The sequence below is a fragment of the Trachypithecus francoisi genome, unplaced genomic scaffold (genome assembly GCF_009764315.1).
Source record: "Trachypithecus francoisi isolate TF-2019V2 unplaced genomic scaffold, Tfra_2.0 Lachesis_group7, whole genome shotgun sequence".
Lineage (NCBI taxonomy): Eukaryota > Metazoa > Chordata > Mammalia > Primates > Cercopithecidae > Trachypithecus > Trachypithecus francoisi.
In genome coordinates, this window is record NW_022681472.1 from 98945237 (window position 1) to 98970061 (window position 24825).

Below are 24825 nucleotides of genomic sequence, written 5' to 3' on the forward strand. Positions count from 1 at the left end.
TATAACATTACTGATTCATTCTACTGCTAGTAGACATTTCGATTATTTGTAGATTTTGGTTTTAAAAATAATACTAGCATGGATTTTCTTGCACATGTCTCCCAGTGCACACATCCAAGCATTTTTGGGGGCACGTACCTGGAGAAGGGTTGCTGAGGCACAGGTGTGCCAAGCTGTCTGCTGAACCAGGTGTTTTGATTTCCCTCCCCACAGCAGTGTGGGAGACCGCTGTGCTGCAAGCCTCCCGTCGGCAGTGGCAGCCTCTCTCTAGCAGGTGTGCATTGGTATTAGGTGAGGTTTTAGATTAGATTTCCCTGGTAACTAATGAGATTAATCACATTTCCATATATTTCTTGGCCACTTGGGTAGGTTCTCGCGTGCATTCAAGTATGTCACTAGTTCTCTATTGTGCTGCTGCCTCTTTTCTTATGGCTTTATAGTATTTCCCAATATATTCGGAATACAAACCTTTTGTCAGTTACATGTATTGCAATTATCTTCTCCCACTCAGTGGCTTGCATTTTTACTTTCAATGGTGTCTTCTCATGAATAGAACTAACTGATTTTTGCCAGGCATGGTGGCTCATGCCTGTAATCCCAGCACTTTAGGAGGTCGAGGTGGGTGGATCACCTGAGGTCAGGAGTTCAAGACCAGCCTGGCCAACATGGCAAAACCACATCTCTACTAAAAATACAAAAATTAGCCAGGCGTGGTGGTGGGCACTTGTAATCCCAGCTACTTGGGAGGCTGAGGCAGGAGAATCACTTGAACTAGGGAAGTGGAAGTTGCAGTGAGCCAGGATCGAGCCACTGTATTCCAGCCTAGGCAATGGAGCAAGACTCCATCACACACACACACACACACACACACACACACACACACAAAAGAACTTACTGATTTTAACGTGTTTTTTTTGTGTGTGTGTGTGGTGATCTCTTAAATAAATCTTTCCAACTCCAAGTTCCTGAAGCTGTTCTCCCATGTGATCTTCTACAAGCTTTATGGTTTTGCCTTCCCGTGCGATCACCAGTCCATCTGGAATTGCCTGTTGTGAATGGAGTAAAGTAGCAGACACATGTCTTCCCTCTCCTCATGTGGGCTCCTCATTGGACCCCACCACTGACTGAAATCTCCATTCTTCCCCACGGCTCTGTAGGCCCCTTGGCCAGGAAGTGCCCACATGCCAGGGGGCTGTTTCTAAACCCACGGGCACTGGTCTCTGTGTGAGAACACTGCACTGTCTTCACCGACATGAGGTCCTAATCTCAAGAAGAGCAAGTCCTCCCACCGAATTCTTCTTTGAATTATTTGCCATTCTTGGCTCTTTCCCAGATACATTCGAGAATCACTTGGTCAATTCTCATACAAACAAAGCAGAACAGCCCTGCTGGGTGATCTTCATTAGGGTTTCGTTGAACCTCTAGCTCAGTGTGCAGAGAGTGTCACCTCTATAGCAGTGGCCACTCGATCTATGAACATGGTATATCTCTCCTTTTGTTTTCTGTTCTTAGTGCTTTTCAAAAATGTTTTATGGGTGTGTGTGTGTGTGTTTGCTCATGTGTATAGAGATCTTGTGTGCATCTCTGTCAGATTTAATCCTAGTATTTGACAGTTGTTTACCTTTTTATTTTCAAGTAGTTTTGGTCTCACAGAAAAGTAACAGAATGAGTATGGGGATTTTCCATAGATGTATAACCTACCCAGCTTCCTCTAAGGTTAACATCTTACATAGGGACAATACAAGGATCAGAACCAGTAAATTAACGCTAACATAAAACCATTAACTAAAGACCTCAAATTTCACCACTTTCTCCAGGATGCCATATTGCCTTTATTTGCTGCTTCTGCATAGTTACCTGCAGTCTGTAACTGTTCCTGTAGTCATTACTTTTCTTTCACGACCTTGACACTTTTGAAGAGTGAATGTGGATGTGTTGGTGTGCAACTGTGGTCTTGGCGACTCAGGAGGCTGAGGCAGAGAGGTTGAGGCTACAGCGAGCCAAGATCGAGCCACTGCACTGCAGCCTGGCTGACAGAATGAGACCCCCCCCTTTTTTTTTTTGAGACAGTGTCTCGCTCTGTCACCCAGCTAGAGTGCAATGGGTCGATCTTGGCTCATTGCAACGTCCACCTCCCGGGTTCAAGTGATTCTTCTTGCCTCTGCCTCCCCTGTAGCTGGATTACAGGCATGTGCCACCACACCCAGCTAATTTTTGTACTTTTAGTAGAGACAGGATTTCACCATGTTGGCCAGGCTGGTCTCAGGCTGGTGGTATAATAATACCACCATTATTCTTCACAGAACTAGAAAAGACAATCCTAAAATTCATATGGAACCAAAAAAGATCCTGCATAGGGAAAGCAAGACTTAAGCAAACAGAACAAATCTGGAGGCATCACATTATCTGACATCAGGTGATCCGCCCGCCTCGGCCTCTCAAAGTGCTGGGGTTAAAGGTGTGAGCCACTGTGCCCGGCTGAGACTCTGTTTCTAAAAATTAAAAATAAAATAAAGCAGAAATTTTTTTTTTTTTTTTTTGAGACGGAGTCTCGCTCTGTTGCCCAGGCTGGAGTACAGTGGCTGGATCTCAGCTCACTGCAAGCTCCGCCTCCCGGGCTTACGCCATTCTCCTGCCTCAGCCTCCCAAGTAGCTGGGACTACAGGCGCCTGCCACCTCGCCTGGCTAGTTTTTTGTATTTTTTAGTAGAGACGGGGTTTCACCATGTTAGCCAGGATGGTCTCGATCTCCTGACGTCGTGATCCGCCCGTCTCGGCCTCCCAAAGTGCTGGGATTACAGGCTTGAGCCACCACGCCCGGCCATAAAGCAGAAATTATGTTGTGTTTTCAACGTACATCATGTCATGGGGGTGGTTCTCCGCGAACGTCTCACCGCTTGTGATGTTGCCCTCCATCACTTAGTCGGGGGGTAGGGGGTGGTTCTGCAAACATCTCACTGCTTTTGATGTTGTACTCAATCACTTAGTTGGGGGGTTTCCGCCGGGTTTCTCCTTTGTAAATGTACTATGTTTTCCTTTTGTGGGTGACACTTATCTTGGGAGAGATATATTGAGACAAGACAAATTCTGCTTTTCTTCAAACTCACTGAAACATGCGTCGGTGACTGTCAGCTGCAGCATCTGCACTTCTTGTGTGCCTGATGGCAATCTGCTCCTTCCCTGCCCCATCCTATACCCATTGATGGGATTCTGCTTTCCCTCCACTCCCTCTGGTGTGTATTTAATCCCTTATTTCTATCACTATGGACTCACTGGCGTTTATTTTGTGGGCTTCATCCAAGTATATGGTAGTTTTTTCATGCTAATAATTAAATTTTCTTATTGTTGCTTGTGTACAGAAATATACTTTGTGAGTATGAGGTTATATTCAGAACCTTCCCAAGATTGCTTATTGATGATAATCATTTGTGATGAGTTCTTTTGGATTTTTATGTGCATCATCTGCAAATGAAGACGACTTCGTTTGCTGTCACTCTTTGGAGCTGGGCCCCTGTTCCCATCAGGGTTATTTTATTTCGTGAAGGTTGTGATTCTGACCCAAATAGGGCTACCAGATAAAACAGGGCTCCCATAAACCGGGACATCCATTTAAATTTGAATTTCTCATATATACATATTCTATATGTGTAATATAAAAATATATACATTTTACTGAGACAGGGTCTTGCTCTGTTGTCCAGGCTGGAGTGCAGTGGCATGATCGTGGCTCACTGCAGCACTGACCTGGGCTCAAGCCATCTTCCCACCTCAACCTCCAGAGTAACTGGGACTACAGATACACACCAGCACACCCAGCTAATTTTTAGTTATTTGTAGAGACAGGGGTCTCCCTACGTGGCCCAGGCTGGTCTTGAACTTCTGGGCTCAAGTGATCCTCCCACCTCGGCCTCCCAAAGTGTTGGGATTACAGATGTGAGCCATTGCACTTGGCCCTATATATATATTTAAAAGACAGACAGGGTCTCACCGTGTTGTCCAGGCTGGCCTCAAACTCCTGGGCTCAAGCAATCCTCCCATCTCAGCCTCCCAATATGCTGGGATTACAGGAGTGAGCCAATACACTTGGCTTAAATTTGAATTTCAGATAAACAGTGAATTATTTAGTGTATGTCCCCCAAATTGCATCCTGTTTATTAGCTAAATCTTGCAACCCTAAACCCAAGCCATACCCAGTACTCTAAATACAGGTCTGTCCCTTGGCCCATCCCCCTGCTGAGCAGCTGACCCTTTGCTCCGGGCCAGGCCAGGCCCAGCTGCCCGAGTCTCCAGGCCAGGCTCACCTTCCTGGTGCTGGGACCACCCTGCTGCACTGTTCTCCAGACCTCATTCTTCACTTCCTCACTGGCTTTCAATGCCGTCAGACACTTGTTTAAAAAACACTTTGATTTCGTCTGTCTTCTCTGTTGCTGTCACTGGGAAGGCTGCACTGCAGAACCACATACTCTTCCTGGCCCACCATTTTCCCTGCAGAATTTTGTGGACTTTGCTTCATTTTCTTCTAACATTTAGTGTTTCCGTAAAAAGCTTTAGGTGGGTGTGGTGTACAGGCGTGTGTCTGTGGTCCCAGCTGGGGAGGCTGAGGTGGGAAGATTGCTGGAACCGGGGAGGTGGAAGCAGCAGTGAGCAGAGATTGTGCCACGGTGCTCCGTCCTGGGTGACAGAGACCCTGTCTCAGAGATCGTGCCACTGTGCTCCGTCCTGGGTGACAGAGTGAGACCCCGTCTCAAAAAGAAAAGCAAAGCCTCAGGAGAGCCGGACTTTCCTCTCATAGGTGCTTTGCTCTTTCTCTTCCGGTGCCCGAAAAACATTTTGTTTTGAGGCTCAACTTCACCGAGTTGTGTCTGATGCCTGTTGTTCATGCCCTTTGTTTTCTGGGATTTTTTCCCCCTTTGGTCTTAAGATTCATTTCAGGATTTCCTGGATTTTATCTTGAGTGTCTGTTCTTTGTTTCCATTGTCAGTATCTGCATTCTAGACACTCGTTATTCTTATGACTCTATTATCTCTGTCCACTGCCACTCGGTGTCCCACCCTCCTGACAGCGACCCTCCCTTTATTCCCCTTCACATTGATTTTCCCACATGCACTCAGCTCTCCACCCTGCCCCCTCTGGCTGCTCCGGTCCGTGCCCAGGGCCTGCAGGGCCTTCCGCCTCTCCCGGTCTCGCCTCATCCCACCGTTCTGTCCATGTTCCCTGGGAACCTGGTTGTGGGAATCATAGTACTTGGCTCCCCAGTGGGGACACCTGTGGAGACCCAGCTGCGCTGCCTGCTTGCTTCTGGCCTGGGCTGCCTTGACCTTCTGCACAGCTGTGGCTCCCTGCTGGGTGCCCACGTGGCCCGGCAGCCTCGACCGCCACCCCCCACCCCCGCCTCCGCCCGTGCCCTGGTGCAAGTCACACCCACGGGGCGCACGCTGAGCGTTCACGGTGGCGGAAGCACCACAAGCGCCCCATTGCTAGACTCTTAGAAAGCTGCCACTATTGTTCCGCGTTACAGCAAGGGGCTCAAGCCGGGGAGGCTGAGTGGTGCCGTGACTTCCCGAGACCACTAAGGGCAGGGCTGCGCCCGACGGCCTCTCCTCCGCCCCTTTCCTCCCTACGAGGCGGCTCCAGGCTCGGGCTCAGCGCTCTGTTGCAGCCGCGGTGGGGCGAGGGCGAGGGCGAGGCCGAGTCCGAAGAGGACGGAGCTCCCTCTGGGGCCCTGAGCTCCGCGTCCTCTTCTGAGTCCAGCGGGGCTGTGATGAGCCCTCCCAGGCCTGGGGCCTCCCCGCTCAGCCCAGCCTTTGCTCGCTGGGGCCTGGATGCTGGAGGGGCCTTCGGCTTTCAGGGGAGGGAGTCCCGCGGGGGACAGGGCCGCTTCCTCACCGTTCCTCGGGGCTCCCGGGCTGCGGGCTCGGCGGGGCTCGCAGGGTCCCCGGAGGCGTGGGGCAGGGGAGGTTCCCGCAGACGTGGGTCCTCTCCCCGTCCCGGGCTTTCGCGCAGCCTCCTCGTGCGGCCTCTGCGGGCGGGAACTCCGGCTCGGCCGCTTGAGGGCTTTGAGAGCCGTTTGGGTCCTTCTGTGGGGGCGGGGGCGGCTCCACTCCCAGGGGCGCAGCGGGCGGGCTGGAGGCGAGAACGCGCCCCCGTGAGCCTCTCCCCACCCCAGGGGCTGCGGAGGACCGAGCGGAGGACCGAGCGGCCAGAGCGATCCAGGGCGCCTTCCGGCAGCTCCAGGCCAGGAGGGAGCTCGCCCGCCGCCAGGAGGAGCGCCGGGAGTACCTGGAGCAGATGGAGAAGCTGCAGAGGAAGGTGAGGACGGGCGGCCGCGCCCCCCGGGGCCAGGGCCGGAGGCAGGAGGAAATGGCGAAGCAGGGTGCGTGGAGGCGGGTGTGGAGCTCAGGCTGGGCTCCGACCTCAGAGGCGGGGACGGTGGCCTCGGGGCTCAGACGGTGGCGAGGGGCGGGCGGTGACTTCGGGCGGGCGCCTCCCAGGCCTACCTGGCCCTGGTGCGCCGGGAGCAGGAGGCCGCGCGGCGGCAGCGCGAGCAGGAGGAGGCGGCGCAGCGGGAGCGGCGGGAGGAGCTGCAGCGTCGCCGCCGCCTGCTGGACGCCGCCTTCGACGGGGACGTGGGCGAGATCCGAGCGGTGCTGAAGGAGGTCAGCGCGGGCCGGAGGAGGGCGGGGGCGGGGGTTGAGTGGGAGGAGCGGAGAGCAGTGATTGCGGCGGGCGGCGCAGGTGGAGCAGCTGCTGACCCGCGAGGGCGTGGGCCATGACGAGGCAGGGAAGGCGCGGCGGCTGCAGCGACGCGTGGCTCTGGTGGAGTGCGAGGACAGCCACGGGAACACGCCGCTGTCCGAGGCGGCCGCGGGCGGGCAGCCCCTGGCCATCCAGCTGCTGGCCGAGCTCGGCGCCAGCCCCAACAGCAAGGTGGGCGCCGTGGGCTGCGGGCCGAAGCGCGGGGCCTCCTTCCCCCAGGGACAGGGCCTGGATCTTGCTCAGGGAGCCCATCTTACAGGGCGCTTTCGGTCGGACGACACTGTACCGCGCAGCGTTTGGGGGCCACCTGGCAGCTGTGGAGGTGCTTCTGAAGCTCGGAGCAGACCCCCGGGTGTACGCAGAGGACGGGAACACCCCTGAGCAGGTGTGGGCCCAGGAGGTGTGGGCCAGGCAGGTGTGCGCCCCGGGAGGTGTGGGTACCGGGAGGTGTGGGCCAGGCAGGTGTGAGTCTGGCAGGTGCACACCCCGGCAGGACAAGGCTCACCCCACCGGCTCGGTCTCTGAAAGCTGTCAGAAGCCTGAGTGACCCTGCTGGAGCTGTTTCCTAGCCCCGCCTTGCCCCATTCTCTTCCTAGAAGTCCTGACTTTAAAGCCTTGTCTGCAGTGGAAATGGCAGCGACTCCCATTTTGTGAATGCCTTTGGTGTCGGGTTTTGTGTCATTTCCTTCCATGCTTTGCCTGAGGAAGTGCTGTTACTGATGGAGAAACTGAGGCTGGTGACTCCAGGGTTGGCAGAGCTCACGGCGCTGGCGGCAGCACAGGGCCCACCCATCAGGCCCCTCACTGTCAGCACTCCGGTTTACCAGAGAACTTGAGCCACACAGCCCAGCCACAGAGCTCCTGCCTAGAACCTTTGGGCCGTGTTAGAAATGACAGTCTGACTGGCTGGGAGTGGTGGCTCACGCCTGTAATCCCAGCACTTTGGGAGGCTGAGGCAGGTGGATCACTTGAGCTCAGGAGCTTGAGAGCATCCTGGCCAACATGGTGAAACACCATCTCTACTGAAAATACAAAAATTAGCCGGGCATGGTGGCGCACGCCTGTAGTCCCAGCTACTTGAGAGGCTGAGGCCGGAGAATCGTTTTAACCCGGGAGGTGACGGTTGCAGTGAGCTGAGATTGCGCCACTGCATTCCTGCCTGGGCGACAGAGTGAGACTCAAAAAAAAAAAAAAAAGAAAAGCAGAGTCTGCCCTGGGCCAGGCTGGAGACACACTGTCTGGACTTGTCCTGGGCCCAGGAGTAGGGTGGGGTGAGGCCGACTCCACCTGTTGGAGCAGTGGCTGGAAAACCAGACCATGAACCTTGCCTGCCTTAGTTTTATTTAAATCAACTTAATTTGGATCCCAGTCCCTCTCCCATCTCAGTCATTATGTTCCCCCAACCCACCCTAACCTCACCCCACTTCCCACACAAGTCTGGAGGTGCTGCTTGGAGCCTGGGTTCTGCCTGGGGCCCACACAGACACCTGGGCGACGCATCCACTGGGCCACTGCCAGAGCCTTTGCCCAGCCAGGGACCCACCCCCAGACTCTTCTCCTGCGGGTGCTGCCTGGGAGCCTGTCCTGCCCCTCTCTTCTTTCTCCTTGTCTCAAAGGGTTGGAGGGGAGGGGCAGGGCCAAGGCGGTGGCCTTAGGGAGGGGCTGAGGATACAGTGAGGTGTCCAGAGGTGCAAGTGGGAGTCAGGGGTGCTGGGGTGTCCAGCAGACCTGCTGCCTGGGGCATGGTGGCCTGAAGAGCTGAGAAGGGCAGCAACTGGGGGTGCTGGGGGAGCCCTTGGGTGCCAGGGGACCGTGTGTTCGCTCCATGGTGCTGGAGCATTGGCCATCCACAGGCAAAGGGGTTAGTGTGGACCTGAACCACACACGCTATAAAAAATTAACTCAAAGTGGGTTATAGATTTAAATGTGAAGAGTAAAACTACAAAACTTTTAGAAGAACACATAGGAGAAAACCTTTGGGGCCTAGGACTTGGAGGGATTCTGGGACACGACACAAAAAGCACAATCCAAAAAAAAAAAAAAATTGACACACGGAGCTTCATCAGAATGTAAAAGGTTTGCTTTATAAAAGACCTGTCAAGGAAAGAAGCCACAGGCAGGAGCACACAGGTGTGAACCATGAGTCTGACAAGGGACGTGTGTCTAGAACATAGAAACAACTCACATCGCAACAGCAATAAACACAATCTAGGGGTAAACTGAGCAAGGACCTGAAGGGAAATTTCACTGAAGAGGATCTAGTGATGGCAGATGAACACCCGAGGAGGACACCAGCTCACACCTCCCAGGACAGCCCAAGTCAAACTAGTCCTGGGGCGGCCGTGGGCAGGGAGGTGGGGAAGCTGGCCCTGCCACACCTCGCTGGAGGGACGCAGCACAGTATAGCCGCTCTTGCAAATACGCGGGCGGTTTCTTAAAAAGCAGACACATTTACCATGTAGCACAGCATCAGACTCCTAGACATTTACTCCAGTAAAAGGAAAACTAAGTCCACACAAAAGTTCATAGCAGCTTTATTTACAATAGCCAAAAAGTGGAAACGACCCACATGTCCTCCAGCGGGTGAGCGGTTCCACAAGCTTGGTGCATTCCTGCCACGAAACACGCTTGGCAATAAAACGGTGTGAACGCATGATCCATGCAACAACTTAACAACGTGAGAAGCCGGAAGGGAGCTTCACAGAGTTGGGGAGAAAGTCACAGACTGCGTGTTCCATTCATATAACACACTCACATGACAACATTGTGGAGACAGAGGACAGATCGGAGGCCTACAGGGGTTACAAATGGGAATGGGGGCAGGAAAAGGGGGAAGAGATGGGGCCGACTGGCCAGGAGTAGCACAAGAGACCCTTGGGGTGATGGGACAGTCCTACGTCTTGATTATGATGGTCGTAACGCAAAACTGGACATGTGAGAAAATTGTAGTGATACACACACACACACGAGTGGATGCGAAATCAAAATCCACTGTGAGCCCTGTGGATTGTACTATGTCAGTATCCTAGTTTGTATGTTGTACTGAAATTACGTAAGATGTCATCATTGGGGAAGCTTGTTAAGGGTATATGGGAACTCTACTATTTTTGCAACTTCGTGTAAATCTATATTTCAAAATAAAAATCTAGCAAAATTACCAGGCATGCTAAAACAACAACAACAAAACAAAACAAGACACACACACAAGAAAAATGATCCAGAGTGACGAGAAAAATCAATCAAAACAGACTCAGGGATGACACAGGTGATGAAATTAGTAGACAAGAACATTAAAAGTTATTATAGCTGAGGCCAGGCACGCTGGCTCACGCCTGTCATCCCAGCACTGTGGGAGGCTGAGGCAGGCAGATCACAAGGTCAGGAGTTTGAGATCAGCCTGGCCAACATGGTGAAACCCTGTCTCTACTAAAAATACAAAAATTAGCTGGGTGTGGTGATACGCACCTGTAATCCCAGCTACTCAGGAGGCTGAGGAAGAAGTGCTTGAACTCGGGGAAACGGAGGTTGTAGTGAACTGAGATGAAACCCCTGCGCTTCAGCCTGGGCGACAGAGTGAGACTCTGCTTAAAAAAAAAAAAAAAAAATATATATATATATATATATATAGCTGTATTACACACACACACACACACACACACACTCATATACTTTTAGAGATGAAAACTGCAATGTCTGAGATGAAAACTACATTGATACACCGGATGGGATTAATGGAAGATGCAGATCAGACACTGAAGAAAATTAGTTAATCTGAAGATATAGCAATAGAAACTATCCAAAATGAAACACAAAGAGAAAAAGAAGGTTGAAAAAAATTGAGCAGGGCTGGGCGCAGTGGCTCACGCCTGTAATCCCAGCACTTTGGGAGGCCGAGGCGGGCGGATCACGAGGTCAGGAGATCGAGACCATCCTGGCTAACATGGTGAAACCCCGTCTCCACTGAAAATACAAAAAATTAGCTGGGCGTGGTGGCGGGCGCCTGTAGTCCAGCTACTTGGGAGGCTGAGGCAGAAGAATGGCGTGAACCTGGGAGGCGGAGCTTGCAGTGAGCTGAGATTGTGCCACTGCACTCCAGCCTGGGCGACAGAGCAAGACTCTGTCTAAAAAACAAAAAGGAAAGAAAAAGAAAAAAATTGAGCAAAAACGTCTGTTTCCAAGATGGAGTAACAGGAACCTGATTTATCCTCTCACTTCAAACACGAACAAATTCAAGACAGAATATAGGAAATAAAGGTTTCCAAGACATTGGACATCAGGCAACAAATCAGAAAGAGATCTCCAAGAGGCTGAAAATAAGCAAAGTGAGCCATAAGATTGTCCCAGTTTACCACCGTAAGAGAAATTTCAGGGTGTAGTATAGGAAGGGGGAACCCAGACAGAGCCAGGCATATTCTCTGAGTTAAGAAGACAAGAGTTCAGAATTCAAGGATACTGAGGCAGCAGGAGATCACCAGTGCCAGGGGGAAGAGAGCTGAAGAAAGAAAGAACCCTAGAGACGTGGACACGATCCCCGTTGGTCATTCATTGGATCCCCTGTGGTCATAAGTTGTAGCTAATAAGGCATATTATTAGGCAAATATAAGGAATGTTTAATGACTCCTATACGTGAGGAAACTGCTCAAGGCGACTTCTGAGAAGCGTGAAGGAAGCAGTGCCTACTCTCGTCAGCCAGAGTGAGGAATCCATGATTCACAGGGCACTGGGTGGAGTTCTCGGAAGGAGCTTGGCTCAGTGGTGAGGGAAAATTATTCGTAGGATAAATGCTGCCCTGGTCCAGCCTAATCAATTGCAAAGCAAGACCCAAAGGATGAAACACCCCAAGCAACTGAACTGTATCCCAGAATAAAATTCAAGAAGACTTACATTAAAAAAAAAAGCTCCTAACAAGGCCAAATGCATAATGTGTGGCATTCAACCAGAGATTACCAGGCATGCAAAGAGGTGGAAAAATACGACCTACAATGAGAAAAGTCAACCAATCAAGACAAACCCAGAACTGACGCAAATGTTAGAATTAGCAGACATTGGCCGGGCATGGTGGCTGAAGCCTGTAATCCCAGCACTTTGGGAGACTGAGACGGGCAGATCACGAGGTCAGGAGATCGAGACCATTCTGGCTAACCCGGTGAAATCCCGTCTCTACTAAAAAATACAGAAAACTAGCTGGGCAAGGTGGCGGGCGCCTGTAGTCCCAGCTACTCAGGAGGCTGTGGCAGGAGAATGGAGTGAACCCGGGAGGCAGAGCTTGCAGTGAGCTGAGATCCGGCCACTGCACTCCAGCCTGGGCGACAGAGCGAGACTCCGTCTCAAAAAAAAAAAAAAGGGCCGGGCACGGTGGCTCAAGCCTGTAATCCCAGCACTTTGGGAGGCCGAGACGGGCGGATCACGAGGTCAGGAGATCGAGACCATCCTGGCTAACACGGTGAAACCCCGTCTCTACTAAAAACTACAAAAAAAAAAAAAAAAACTAGCGGGGCGAGGTGGTGGCGCCTGTAGTCCCAGCTACTCGGGAGGCTGAGGCAGGAGAATGGCATGAACCCGGGAGGCGGAGCTTGCAGTGAGCTGAGATCCGGCCACAGCACTCCAACCTGGGTGACAGAGCAAGACTCCGTCTCAAAAAAAAAAAAAAAAAAGAAAAGAAAGTAGATTGTGACAATTTAGAGCCGTATACTCTAAAGCCTAAAGCAACTACTACAATATCAAAAGAGTTGGAGCTAATAAGCCAACAAAGGAGATAAAATGGAATTCTTGAAAAATATTGCCAAAGAAGAGGAAAAGGAAAAGAACCACTGGGACCAGTGGGAAACAAACAGCAAATGGTAGATTTTAACTCCACCATATCAATAATCTCGTTACATGTGGATGTTCTAAACACCCCAATTAAAAGATGGATTGTCACCGGGTGTGGTGGCTCACACCTGTAATCCCAGCAGTTTGGGAGGCCGAGGTGGGTGGATTGCCTGAGCTCAGGAGTTGGAGACCAGCCTGGGCAACACGATGAGACCCCGTTTCTACTAAAATATAAAAAATTAGCCAGGTGTGGTAGTGGGTGCCTGTAATCCCAGCTACTTGGGAGGCTGAGGCAGAAGAATCACTTGAACCCGAGAGGCGGAAGTTGCAGTGAGCTGAGATTGCGCCACTGCACTCCAGCCAGGGCGACAGTGAGACTCCGTCTCAAAAAACAAACAAACAAAAAAGATGGATTGTCATTTTGGATAAAAAAAAAAATGTAGCTAACTATGTTCTACCTATAAGAAACAAACTTTAAATGTAAAAGCACAAATAGGTGAAAATTAAAATGATAAAAGCAAATATGCCAAGATAACACTAAACAGAATGCTGAAATAACTATATTAACATCAAGTAGATTTCAGAAAAAAGTATGTTACTAAGGATAAAAGAGTCATTTAATAATGACAAATGTAAGAATTCATCACGAGGACATAAAAATCCTAAATGTTTATGCAGCTACTAACAGGTTTCAAAATGCATGAAGCCAAAACTATGAGAACTACAAGGAGAAATAAAGAGATCCACAACGGTAGTAGGTGATTTTGCCATCTCTGTCTCTCAATAATTGATGAGACAAGTACACAGAATATCAGCGATGATACAGAACTGAACCACACCGTCTATCGCCATCGCTCCATCATCCATCGATCATTGTTTCCATACATTCACTCACTTCATCCTTCTCACCCCAGTGTTGGTTTGCTCTTTCGTCAATTCATAATTATCTTATTAACTTATGAGTCATTTATTTATTTATTTAGAGATGGAGTCTTGCTCTGTCACTCAGGCTGGAAGGCAGCAACACAGTCACACTGCAAGCTCTGCCTCCCGGGTTTATGCGGTTCTCCTGCCTCAGCCTCCAGAGTAGCTGGGACTACAGGCATGCGCCACCATGCCCAGCTAATTTTTTTTTTTTTTTTTTTTTTTTTTTTTTTTTTGAGACGGAGTCTCGCTCTGTCACCCAGGCTGGAGTGCAGTGACCGGATCTCAGCTCACTGCAAGCTCCACCTCCCGGGTTTACGCCATTCTCCTGCCTCAGCCTCCCGAGTAGCTGGGACTACAGGCACCCGCCACCTCACCCGGCTAGTTTTTTGTATTTTTTAGTAGAGACGGGGTTTCACCGTGTTAGCCAGGATGGTCTCGATCTCCTGACCTCGCGATCCGCCCGTCTCGGCCTCCCAAAGTGCTGAGATTACAGGCTTGAGCCACCGCGCCCGGCCGCTAATTTGTTTTTTTGCATGTTAAGTAGAGATGGGGTTTTTGCCATGTTGGCCAGCTGGTTTCGAACTCCTGACCTCAGGTGGGCTGCCTGCTTCGGCCTCCCAAAGTGCTGGGACTACAGGTGTGAGCCACCATACCCAGCCATGAGTCATTTATTTATAAACTTATAAATAAATGTATAAACTTAAAAATTTATGAACTTATAAACTATCCACTCATGAATGTGCCCATTCCACCCTTACACCATGTTTAAATAATTATTCACTTATTTATCTACTATTCATTCAGGCATCCATTCATCCATTCATATACACATTCATGCCGTTTACTTGACAGAAAATTATGAGAAAGCAAAGGAAGGACTGTGTCTCGCTCACCCCATAATCGTATGCCCCAATGCCATGTATATTGGTTGACCATGATAGGCACTGAAACATTTTGTTCAACAATGAATTCATCCATTTCATCCATCAATTTATCCATCCAGTTGCTCAACTAACCATTTGCTTATCTCATTTACCCATTATTTACACTCATTCATCTATTAATTTTTCATGTATCAGTTCATCATTTAATCAGTTCATTAATCTAATCTTTATTCTCTTATAGTTTAACTCATTATTTACTCATCCATTCATCATTTATTGCCTATTCATTAAGACACTCATAAATTCACTCGTTATATTATCCTTTTATTTTCTCTCTTCATTCATCTTCCATCTACTCCAGTTCTTCCACTTACAGACAGAACTTTGGCAAGTTCTGAAAGTTATTTGAATCTCAGTTTCCACATATTCAGAAATGGGACTAATAACAGCTTTTTGAAGATTCATGAGGTAATGAATGAAATTCCTTGGCACAATTCCGCGCACAGAGTCGGTTCTCAAGAAATGGTAGCCATTATTATTATTATTATTATTATTATTATTTTTTTTTTTTTTTTTTGAGACGGAGTCTCGCTCTGTCGCCCGGGCTGGAGTGCAGTGGCCGGATCTCAGCTCACTGCAAGCTCCGCCTCCCGGGTTCACGCCATTCTCCTGCCTCAGCCTCCGAGTAGCTGGGACTACAGGCGCCGCCACCTCGCCCGGCTAGTTTTTTGTATTTTTTGGTAGAGACGGGGTTTCACCATGTTAGCCAGGATGGTCTTGATCTCCTGACCTCGTGATCCGCCCGTCTCGGCCTCCCAAAGTGCTGGGATTACAGGCTTGAGCCACCGCGCCCGGCCGCCATTATTATTTTAAATGAGTATATTCACAATTTCTTTTAAGTCACAAAATCATCCCCTATTTATATGTCTGCTCACTCTTCCACCCTATTTCTTTAGTTATGCATTCATCCCTTCTCTCATTTTAGCCACTCCTTGATTTTATACATCTTTGGACTTTCCTTTTTAATTACAAACGACATACAGAATATTGCACAAATCAAAGTTATAGCTCAATTATTTACCACAAAGGAAATACTCATGTAGTAACCACCTGACTGAAGAAATAAAATATTGCCAGAACACCACACCTCTCCCCAGAAAATAATATCCTGAATTTTATAGTGCTTGCTTCCTTTTTTTCAAGTTATAAAACTTTATTGAAATATGTATAAAGTCTCCAGTTTAATCCTCTCAACAAACCTGATTGTAGTATTATTAATATTCCTACATTATATACAAAGACTTTATTATATACAAAGAAACTTAAGCACAGAGATGTTAAGTAATCTTTTTTTAACTTTTATTTTAGGTTTGGGGGTACACGTGAAGGTTTGTTATGTAGGTGAAATAGTCATGGGGATTTGTCGTACAGATGATTTCCTCACCCAGGAACTAAGCCCAGTACCCAGTAGTTCTCTGCTTCTCTCCCTCCTCCCACCATCCACCCTCAAGTAGACCCTAGTATCTGTTGTCTCCTTCTTTGTATTCAAAAGTTCTCATCCTTTAGCTCCCATTTACAAGGGAGAACGTGCGGTGTTTGGTTTTCTGTTCCTGCGATAGTTTGCTGAGGATAATGGCCTCCAGCTCCATCCATGTTCCTGCATGGATCTCATTTTTTTTATGGCTGCATAATATTCCACGGTGTGCATGTGCCACATTTTCTTTATCCAGTCTGTCACTGGTGGGCATTTAGGTTGAGTCCATGTCTTTGCTCTTGTGAGTAGCGCTACAATGTACATTCACATGCATGTGTCTTTATGGTACACTGATGTATATTCCTCTGGGTATATACCCAGTAACAGGATTGTCGAATGGTAGTTCTGCTTTTAGGTCTTTGAGGAATTGCCATACTGCTTTCCACAGTGACTGAATTAATTTACACTCCCACCAACAGTGTGTGTGTGTTTCCTTTTCTCCGCAACCTCACTAGCATCTGTTATTTTATTTTTTTTTTTTTTTTTGAGGCAGAGTCTCGCTCTGTCGCCCGGACTGGAGTGCAGTGGCCGGATCTCAGCTCACTGCAAGCTCCGCCTCCCGGGTTTATGCCATTCTCCTGCCTCAGCCTCCTGAGTAGCTGGGACTACAGGCGCCTGCCACCTCGCCCGGCTAGTTTTTGTATTTTTAGTAGAGACGGGGTTTCACCGTGTTAGCCAGGATGGTCTCGATCTCCTGACCTCGTGATCCGCCCGTCTCGGCCTCCCAAAGTGCTGGGATTACAGGCTTGAGCCACCGCGCCCGGCCGCATCTGTTATTTTTTAACTTTTTATAGTAGCCATTCTGGCTGGTGTGAGATGGTATCCTCATTGTGGTTTTGATTTGCATTTCTCTAATGATCGGTGATATTGAGCTTTTTTCCATATGCTTGCTGGCCACATGCATGTCTTATTTTGAAAAGCATCTGTTCATTTTCTTTGTTCACTTTTTAGTGGAGTTTTCTCTTGTAAGTTTATATAAGATCCTTATAAATGCTGGATGTTAGACTTTTGTCAGATGCATAATTTGCAGATATGCTCTTCCATTCTGTAGGTGGTCTGTTTACTAATAGTTTCTTTTGCTATGCAGAAGCTCTTATGTTTTATTAGATCCCACTTATCAACTTTTGCTTTTGTTGGGAATGCTTTTGGTGTCTTTGTCATGAAATCTTTACCCGTTCTTATGTCCAGGATGGTATTGCCTCGGTTGTCTTCCCAGGGTTTTTATAGTTTTGGGTTTTACATTTAAGTCTTTAATCCATCTTGAGTTGATTTTTATGTATGGTGTAAGAAAGGGGTCGAGCTTCAATCTTCTGCATATGGCTAGCCAGTTATTCCAGCAGAGTTTATTGAATATGAAGTATTTTCCCCATTGCTTGTTTTTATCACCTTTGTTGAGGATCAAGTGATTGTAGGTAAGCAACCTTGTTTCTGGGCTCTCTATTCTGTTCCATTGGTCTATGTGCCTGTTTTATACCAGTACCATACTGTTTTGGTTACTGTAGCCCTGTAGTATAGTTTTTGCCTCCAGCTTTGTTCTGCTTAGGACTGCCTTGGCTGTTTGGGCTCTTTTTAGTTCCATATGATTTTAAAATAGTATTTTCTAGTTCTGTGAATAATATGCTTGGTGTAATAGTTTGGTAGGAATAGTGTTGAATCTGTAAATTGCTTTGGGCAATATGACCATTTTAATGATATTGATTCTTCCTATCCATGAGCATGGGATGTTTTTCTGTTTGTGTCTTTTCTGATTTCTTTCTTTTTTTTTTTTTTTTGAGGCGGAGTCTTGCTCTGTCGCCCGGACTGGAGTGCAGTGGCTGGATCTCAGCTCACTGCAAGCTCCGCCTCCGGGTTTATGCCATTCTCCTGCCTCAGCCTCCTGAGTAGCTGGGACTACAGGCGCCTGCCACCTCGCCCGGCTAGTTTTTGTATTTTTAGTAGAGACGGGGTTTCACCGTGTTAGCCAGGATGGTCTCGATCTCCTGACCTCGTGATCCGCCCGTCTCGGCCTCCCAAAGTGCTGGGATTACAGGCTTGAGCCACCGCGCCCGGCCGCATCTGTTATTTTTTAACTTTTTATAGTAGCCATTCTGGCTGGTGTGAGATGGTATCCTCATTGTGGTTTTGATTTGCATTTCTCTAATGATCGGTGATATTGAGCTTTTTTCCATATGCTTGCTGGCCACATGCATGTCTTATTTTGAAAAGCATCTGTTCATTTTCTTTGTTCACTTTTTAGTGGAGTTTTCTCTTGTAAGTTTATATAAGATCCTTATAAATGCTGGATGTTAGACTTTTGTCAGATGCATAATTTGCAGATATGCTCTTCCATTCTGTAGGTGGTCTGTTTACTAATAGTTTCTTTTGCTATGCAGAAGCTCTTATGTTTTATTAGATCCCACTTATCAACTTTTGCTTTTGTTGGGAATGCTTTTGGTGTCTTTGTCATGAAATCTTTACCCGTTCTTATGTCCAGGATGGTATTGCCTCGGTTGTCTTCCCAGGGTTTTTATAGTTTTGGGTTTTACATTTAAGTCTTTAATCCATCTTGAGTTGATTTTTATGTATGGTGTAAGAAAGGGGTCGAGCTTCAATCTTCTGCATATGGCTAGCCAGTTATTCCAGCAGAGTTTATTGAATATGAAGTATTTTCCCCATTGCTTGTTTTTATCACCTTTGTTGAGGATCAAGTGATTGTAGGTAAGCAACCTTGTTTCTGGGCTCTCTATTCTGTTCCATTGGTCTATGTGCCTGTTTTATACCAGTACCATACTGTTTTGGTTACTGTAGCCCTGTAGTATAGTTTTTGCCTCCAGCTTTGTTCTGCTTAGGACTGCCTTGGCTGTTTGGGCTCTTTTTAGTTCCATATGAATTTTAAAATAGTATTTTCTAGTTCTGTGAATAATATGCTTGGTGTAATAGTTTGGTAGGAATAGTGTTGAATCTGTAAATTGCTTTGGGCAATATGACCATTTTAATGATATTGATTCTTCCTATCCATGAGCATGGGATGTTTTTCTGTTTGTGTCTTTTCTGATTTCTTTCTTTTTTTTTTTTTTTTGAGGCGGAGTCTTGCTCTGTCGCCCGGACTGGAGTGCAGTGGCTGGATCTCAGCTCACTGCAAGCTCCGCCTCCCGGGTTTACACCATTCTCCTGCCTCAGCCTCCCGAGTAGCTGGGACTACAGGCGCCCACTACCTCGCCCAGCTAGTTTTTGTATTTTTAGTAGAGACGGGGTTTCACCGTGTTAGCCAGGATGGTCTCGATCTCCTGACCTCATGATCCGCCCGTCTCGGCCTCCCAGAGTGCTGGGATGACAGGCTTGAACCACCGCACCCGGCCGTCTTTTCTGATTTCTTTGAGCAGTGTTTTGTAATTCTCATTGTAGAGATCTTTCACCTCCCTGGTTAGCTGTATTCCTAGGTATTTTATTCTTTTTGTGGCAGTTGTGAATGGGATTGCCTTTCTGATTTGGCATTTGGCTTGGCTGTTGCTGGTGTATAGGGATGCTAGTCATTTTTGTACATTTATTTTGCATCCTGAAATTTTTCTGAAGTTGTTTAGCAGCTGAAGGAGCTTTTGGGCCGAGAGTATGGGGTCTGCTAGATACAGAATCATGCTGTCTGCAAAAAGAAACTGTTTGACCTCCTCTCATTCTATTTGGATGCCTTTTATTTCTTTCTCTTGCGTGATTGTTCTGGCCAGGACTTCCAATACTATGTTGAATAGGAGTGGTGGGAGAGAGCATCCTTATCTTGTGCCAGTTTTCAAGGGGAATGCTTCCAGCTTTTGCCCATTCAGTATAATGTTGACTGTGGGTTTGTCAGTGCTTACTTTCTTGCTTTTCTTTTTTTCTTTTTCTTGTTTTTTGAGATGGAGTTTTGCTCTTGTTGCCCAGGCTCGGAGCGCAATGGTGTGATCTCGGCTCACTGCAACCTCCGCCTCCTGTGTTCAAGCAATTCTCCTGCCTCAGCCTCCTGAGTAGCTGGGACTACAGGCACGTGCCACCATGCCTGGATAATTTTGTATTTTTAGTAGAGACAGGGTTTCTTCATGTTGGATAGGCTGGTCTCGAACTCCCGACCTCAGGTCATCTGCCCACCTTGGCCTCCCAAAGTGCTGGGATTATAGACGTGAATCACTGTGCCCGGCCTCTTGCTTTTCTTTATCTATTCTATTCTTTATTACATCATTAAATCATCCCTCATTTATTCATTCATTTTGTCATCCACTTACTGATTCATCCATTCATTCCTAAACGAGTGCCTGAATAATATAGCTTTAGGCCGGGCATGGTGGCTTACGCCTATAATCCCAGCACTTTGGGAGGTCGAGGCGGGCGGATCACGAGGTCAGGAGATTGAGACCATCCTGGCTAACACTGTGAAACCCTGTCTCTACTAAAAATGCGCACGCGCACACACACACACACACACAGAGCCAGGTGTGGTGGCGGGCACCTGTAGTCTCAGCTACTCAGAAGTCTGAGGCAGGAGAATGGCATGAACCCAGGAGGCAGAGCTTGCAGTGAGCAGAGATCGCACCACTGCACTCCAGCCTGGGCAACAGAGCGAGACTCCGTCTCAAAAATAAAGAAATGAATAAATAAAAATAATATATCTTTGTTTCACTGTGTTTGAGCTTTATGTAAATGAATTTATATGGCAGTTAATCTTTGGTATCTGGCTTCTTCTATCACAGGCTGTATTTGTGAGATTCAGTCTTGTTGCCTGTAGCTATAGTTCATTCACTTTGTTATGGAGACTTTAATTATATAAATGTCTGCAACATATTTATCCATTTTACTGCTGATGAATGTTCAGTTTGTTTCCAGGCTTTGGTTATAATGATACTGCTATGAACATTCTTGTATGTGTCTCTTGGTACACATATGCACAGTTTTCCAAAATGGTTGTACCAGTTTATCTGCTCCCACTGAGGATACGTTACAGTCCCACTGCCCCATGCTCTCACAGACATTGTGATTGCCAGTGTTTTTTAATACAGACTCATGGTGGATGTGTCATGGTGTCTCCCTTGCATTTCCCTGCCAATTAATGAAGGTGAGAGCTCTTATGCATTTTAGCCAGTTAGCTATCATTTTTAAAGTAGTACCTATTAGCATTAGCGAACATTTTTCTCTGGGTTGCCTGATTTATTTTTCTTATTGCTCTGTGGACCTAATATTTATATATTCTAGATCAAACTCCTTATCAATTATATGTATTATAGGTGTCTTCTGTCTTACTTGCCTTTTCACTTTCTTAATGTTATAATTTGATGGAAAATTTTGTTTTACTGTAGTAAATTTTATTCTTTTCCTTTATGGTTGGTGCTTTTCATGTCAGTTTAAGAACTCTCTCCATTCTCCCGAGGACATAAAGATATTTTCTTGTGCAGTCTTCTACATCTTTCACATTTAGAGCCATCATCCACTCGAATAGATTTTTGTACGTTGTTTTGGTCCATCTTGTGAAAGGTCATGTTCAAGCTTGCTTATGTCTCATATGGATGCACAATTGTCCTGAGAGCACGCACAGTCTTTGTGAAAGACTGCCCTCCTCACTCTACACCATCACCTGTGCCCTAAGTCAAGTGTCTATATACTTATAGCTCTGTTCTGGGATTGCTGTTCTGTTCCATAGGTCTATTGATCTATCCTGTGTCAATACCCATGTCTTGACTACAGTAGCTTTATAACAAGTCTTGTACCAGATAAAAGCAAGTCTTCCCACCTTGTTTTTCTTCATGAGTGAGTTTTGGAAAGTTCTCAGTCATTACCTCTTTGTTTCTGCCCTTAATCTCACTCTCCAAATATACAGATGGTAGATCTCACCATAGCCTCTACATTTCTGTATCAACCAGGATAGACTAGGATGTTGATATGGTTTGGATCTGTGTCCCCACCCAAATCTCATGTCGAATTGTAATCCTCAGTGTTGGAGGAGGGGCCTGGGGGGAGGTGATTGGATCATGGAGGCTGATTTCCCCATGGTCTTCTCATGATAGTGAGTTCTCATGAGATCTGGTTGTTTAGAAGTGTGTAGCGCCTCCCCCTGCTCTTTCTTCCTCCTTCTCTAGTCATGTAAAATGCGCCTGCTTCCCCTTGGCCTTCTGCCATGAATGTAAGTTTCCTGAGGTCTCCCTAGCCACACTTCCTGTACAGCCTGCCGAACCATGAGTCAATTAAACCTCTTTTCTTTATAAATTACCCAGTCTCAGGTAGTTCTTTTTTGGCCATGTGAGAATGGACTAATACAGATGTGCTGTGGAACATGCAGTCTCCAAATCTCAATGGCATAAAACAAAATGAGTTTATTTTTTACTTATGCTACATGTTCATTGAGGGTTAACAGGGGGCTTCTGCTAACTGTAGTCTTTCAGGGACCTAGGCTGACAGAGCAACCACCATCTTGAATATTGCTGGTCAGTACACCAGAGGGAAAGAGCTGAGGAGGGTCTAGCACAAACACTTCTACTTATAGCTCATTGGTCAGATCTAGTCATTTGGCTCCACCGAAACCACAAATTGGTCAGGAAGTTTAATCCTATCCTATGTCTAGAAGGTGGAGGGATGGACATGTTTGATGATCAGCACTAATAACTACCACAGTTTTTTACCCTTTTCTATATTTTCCATCCTTTTGTTTGAGTTTATTCTGGATATTTTCTTGTGTCGTGTCTTTCAGTTTACTAATTCTCTCTTCAGCTGCATCTAGCTAGTTATTAAATCCATGCAGTTTGTTCTTAATTTTGGTTATTTTAATTTTCATGTCTAAAATTTTATTTGATTCCAGCTCTCTGCTAAAATTCTCAATGTTGTCTCTCTCTTTGAGCACAGTAAATATAGCTGTTTTCAAATCTGTAGCTAACTCTAATATTGTGATCCCTCATGGAGCTACTTCTATCATCTGTAGTTTCTGCAGATTTTTGTTTATATTGTGTTGTATTTTCCTGTGCCTTTTTATTGTATCTTTTTTTTTTTTTTTTGAGACAGAGTCTTCCTCTGTCACCCAGGCTGTAGTGCAGTGGCATGATCTCAGCTCACTGCAACCTCTGCCTCTCAGGTTCACCCAATTCTCATGCTTCAGCCTCCTGAGTAGCTGGTACTACCAGTGTGCAGCACCACATTAGCTCATTTTTGTATTTTCAGTAGAGATGGGGTTTTGCCACGTTGGCTAGGCTGGTCTTGAACTCCTGACCTCAAGTGATCTGCCTATCACAGCTTCCCAAAGTGCTGAGATTATAGGCGTGAGCTACCAGACCCAGTCTTTTTACTTTTTATTTTCTTTGAGACAGGGTCTCGCTCTGTCACCCAGGCTGGAGTGCAGTGGTGTGATCACAGTTAACTGCAGCCTTGACCCCCTGGGCTCAAGTGATCCTCCTGCCCCAGCTTCCCAAGTAGCTAAGACTACAGGCTTGAGCCACCACACCCAGCTATTTTTTTTTTTTTTTCTTTGAGACGGAGTCTTGCTCTGTCACCCAGGCTGGAATGCAGTGGCATGATCTCAGCTCACTGCAACCTCTGCCTCCCAGGTTCAAGTAATTCTCCTGCCTCAGCCTCCCAATTAACTGGGATTACAGGTACGCACCACCACACCTGGCTAATTTTTGTATTTTTAGTAGAGATGGGGTTTCACCACGTTGGCCAGGCTGGTCTCAAACTCCTGACCTTGTGATCTATCTGCCCACCTCGGCCTTCCAAAGTGCTGGGATCACAGGCGTGAGCTACCGCGCCTGGCCTAATTTTTTTTATTTGTTTATAGAGACCAGATTTTGCCATGTTGCCCAGGCTAGTCTTGAACTTCTGGGCTCAAGCAATCTGCATGCCTCGGCCTCCCACAGTGCTGGGATCACAGGCATGAGTCACCTTGCCTGGCCATGTCATATGTTTTATTGGTAAGAATAATTTGAAGCCTAGAAAGGTATTTTTCACTCTTTTTTCCCTGAGGATTTAGCTTTTGCCATGTATCGGGTGTACCAAAAGTCTGGAGTCACTTCACCAACTTCAGGGATTAAGAGGATTTGAAGCTAAGCTTAAGTCAACCTTACTCTGAGGTTATTGTCCTTAGGATCCCAAAGTGAGGATTAAATGTGCATATTCATAAATTCCTTCACTCACCCACCCACATGTTTATATTTGCAAATTTATATTTACAAATATAGACAGAGTCATTGATAAATGAATGTGCAGAGGAATGTCCATAAATGAATACGTCTCTATAGTCATCTCTCCTATTTAGGCATTTATCTGTCCAAACAATCAGGTGTATGCTAATCTATGAATTAACTCATCCGTTCATTATTAGCCCAGCCACTGGACCAACTGACAGAAGACCTGAGCTGGGCACTGTTCTAGGTACTTAGGGCACATCCTTGAACAAAACAAAGTCCCTTCTGTCACAACTCATAGTGCAGTGGAGATACCAGGCTACCAGGGCAGGCAGGGCAGGGCTGGAATTTTAAGAAAGGTGGCCAAGGTGGGCTTTGCTGAGAAGGTGACGTACAAGGGAAAACTTGGAGGGGAGGGAATGAGGGCTGTGAACGTCTGAGGAGCTTCCAGACAGGAAGACTGGCCGGTGTAAGATCCTGAGGGACAAGGAAAGAGCCCCTCTGGCTGCCGGGGAATGAGGCACAGGGGCTGGAGACAGGACCAGGAGAGGGCAGTAGCACGCAGTGAGCTTTATTCTGGCCGCACGTGGACAGGTTTTCACAGAGGGCTTGGCACCTAGGGGAAACTGCTCAGAAGCAGGACGGGGCACCGAGAGTTCCAGAAGGCAGCCCAGCCTGAAGGTTTTTGTAGCCCCAGGGTTTATCTCACCCACCACTGGCAGATGCGGGTTCAGTTTTGTACGGTATGCAAAGAAGCAGGGTCTAAATGTCTAGAAATATGCGTATTTGGGCTCTGTTTAAAGCAA

General features: G+C 47.2%; 1 protein-coding gene across 15 annotated transcripts in view; it reads left to right on the forward strand.

The window, feature by feature from the left end:
* IQANK1 (IQ motif and ankyrin repeat containing 1) overlaps window positions 1-24825 on the forward strand; it is a 62000-nt gene that overhangs the window by 33226 nt on the left and 3949 nt on the right. For 13 of the 15 annotated variants that reach the window (XR_004435232.1, XR_004435233.1, XR_004435234.1 and 10 more), the window contains exons 4-7: window positions 6166-6308; window positions 6491-6655; window positions 6735-6926; window positions 7015-7170. Coding sequence is in view for 12 of the 15 variants with exons in the window: in XM_033202582.1 (XP_033058473.1) it covers window positions 6166-6308; window positions 6491-6655; window positions 6735-6926; window positions 7015-7170 (656 nt within the window). In the remaining 3 variants the exon portion in view is untranslated. The remainder of the gene's footprint in view (window positions 1-6165; window positions 6309-6490; window positions 6656-6734; window positions 6927-7014; window positions 7171-24825) is intronic. The other 2 variants (XM_033202587.1, XM_033202588.1) reach the window with 2 other exon arrangements.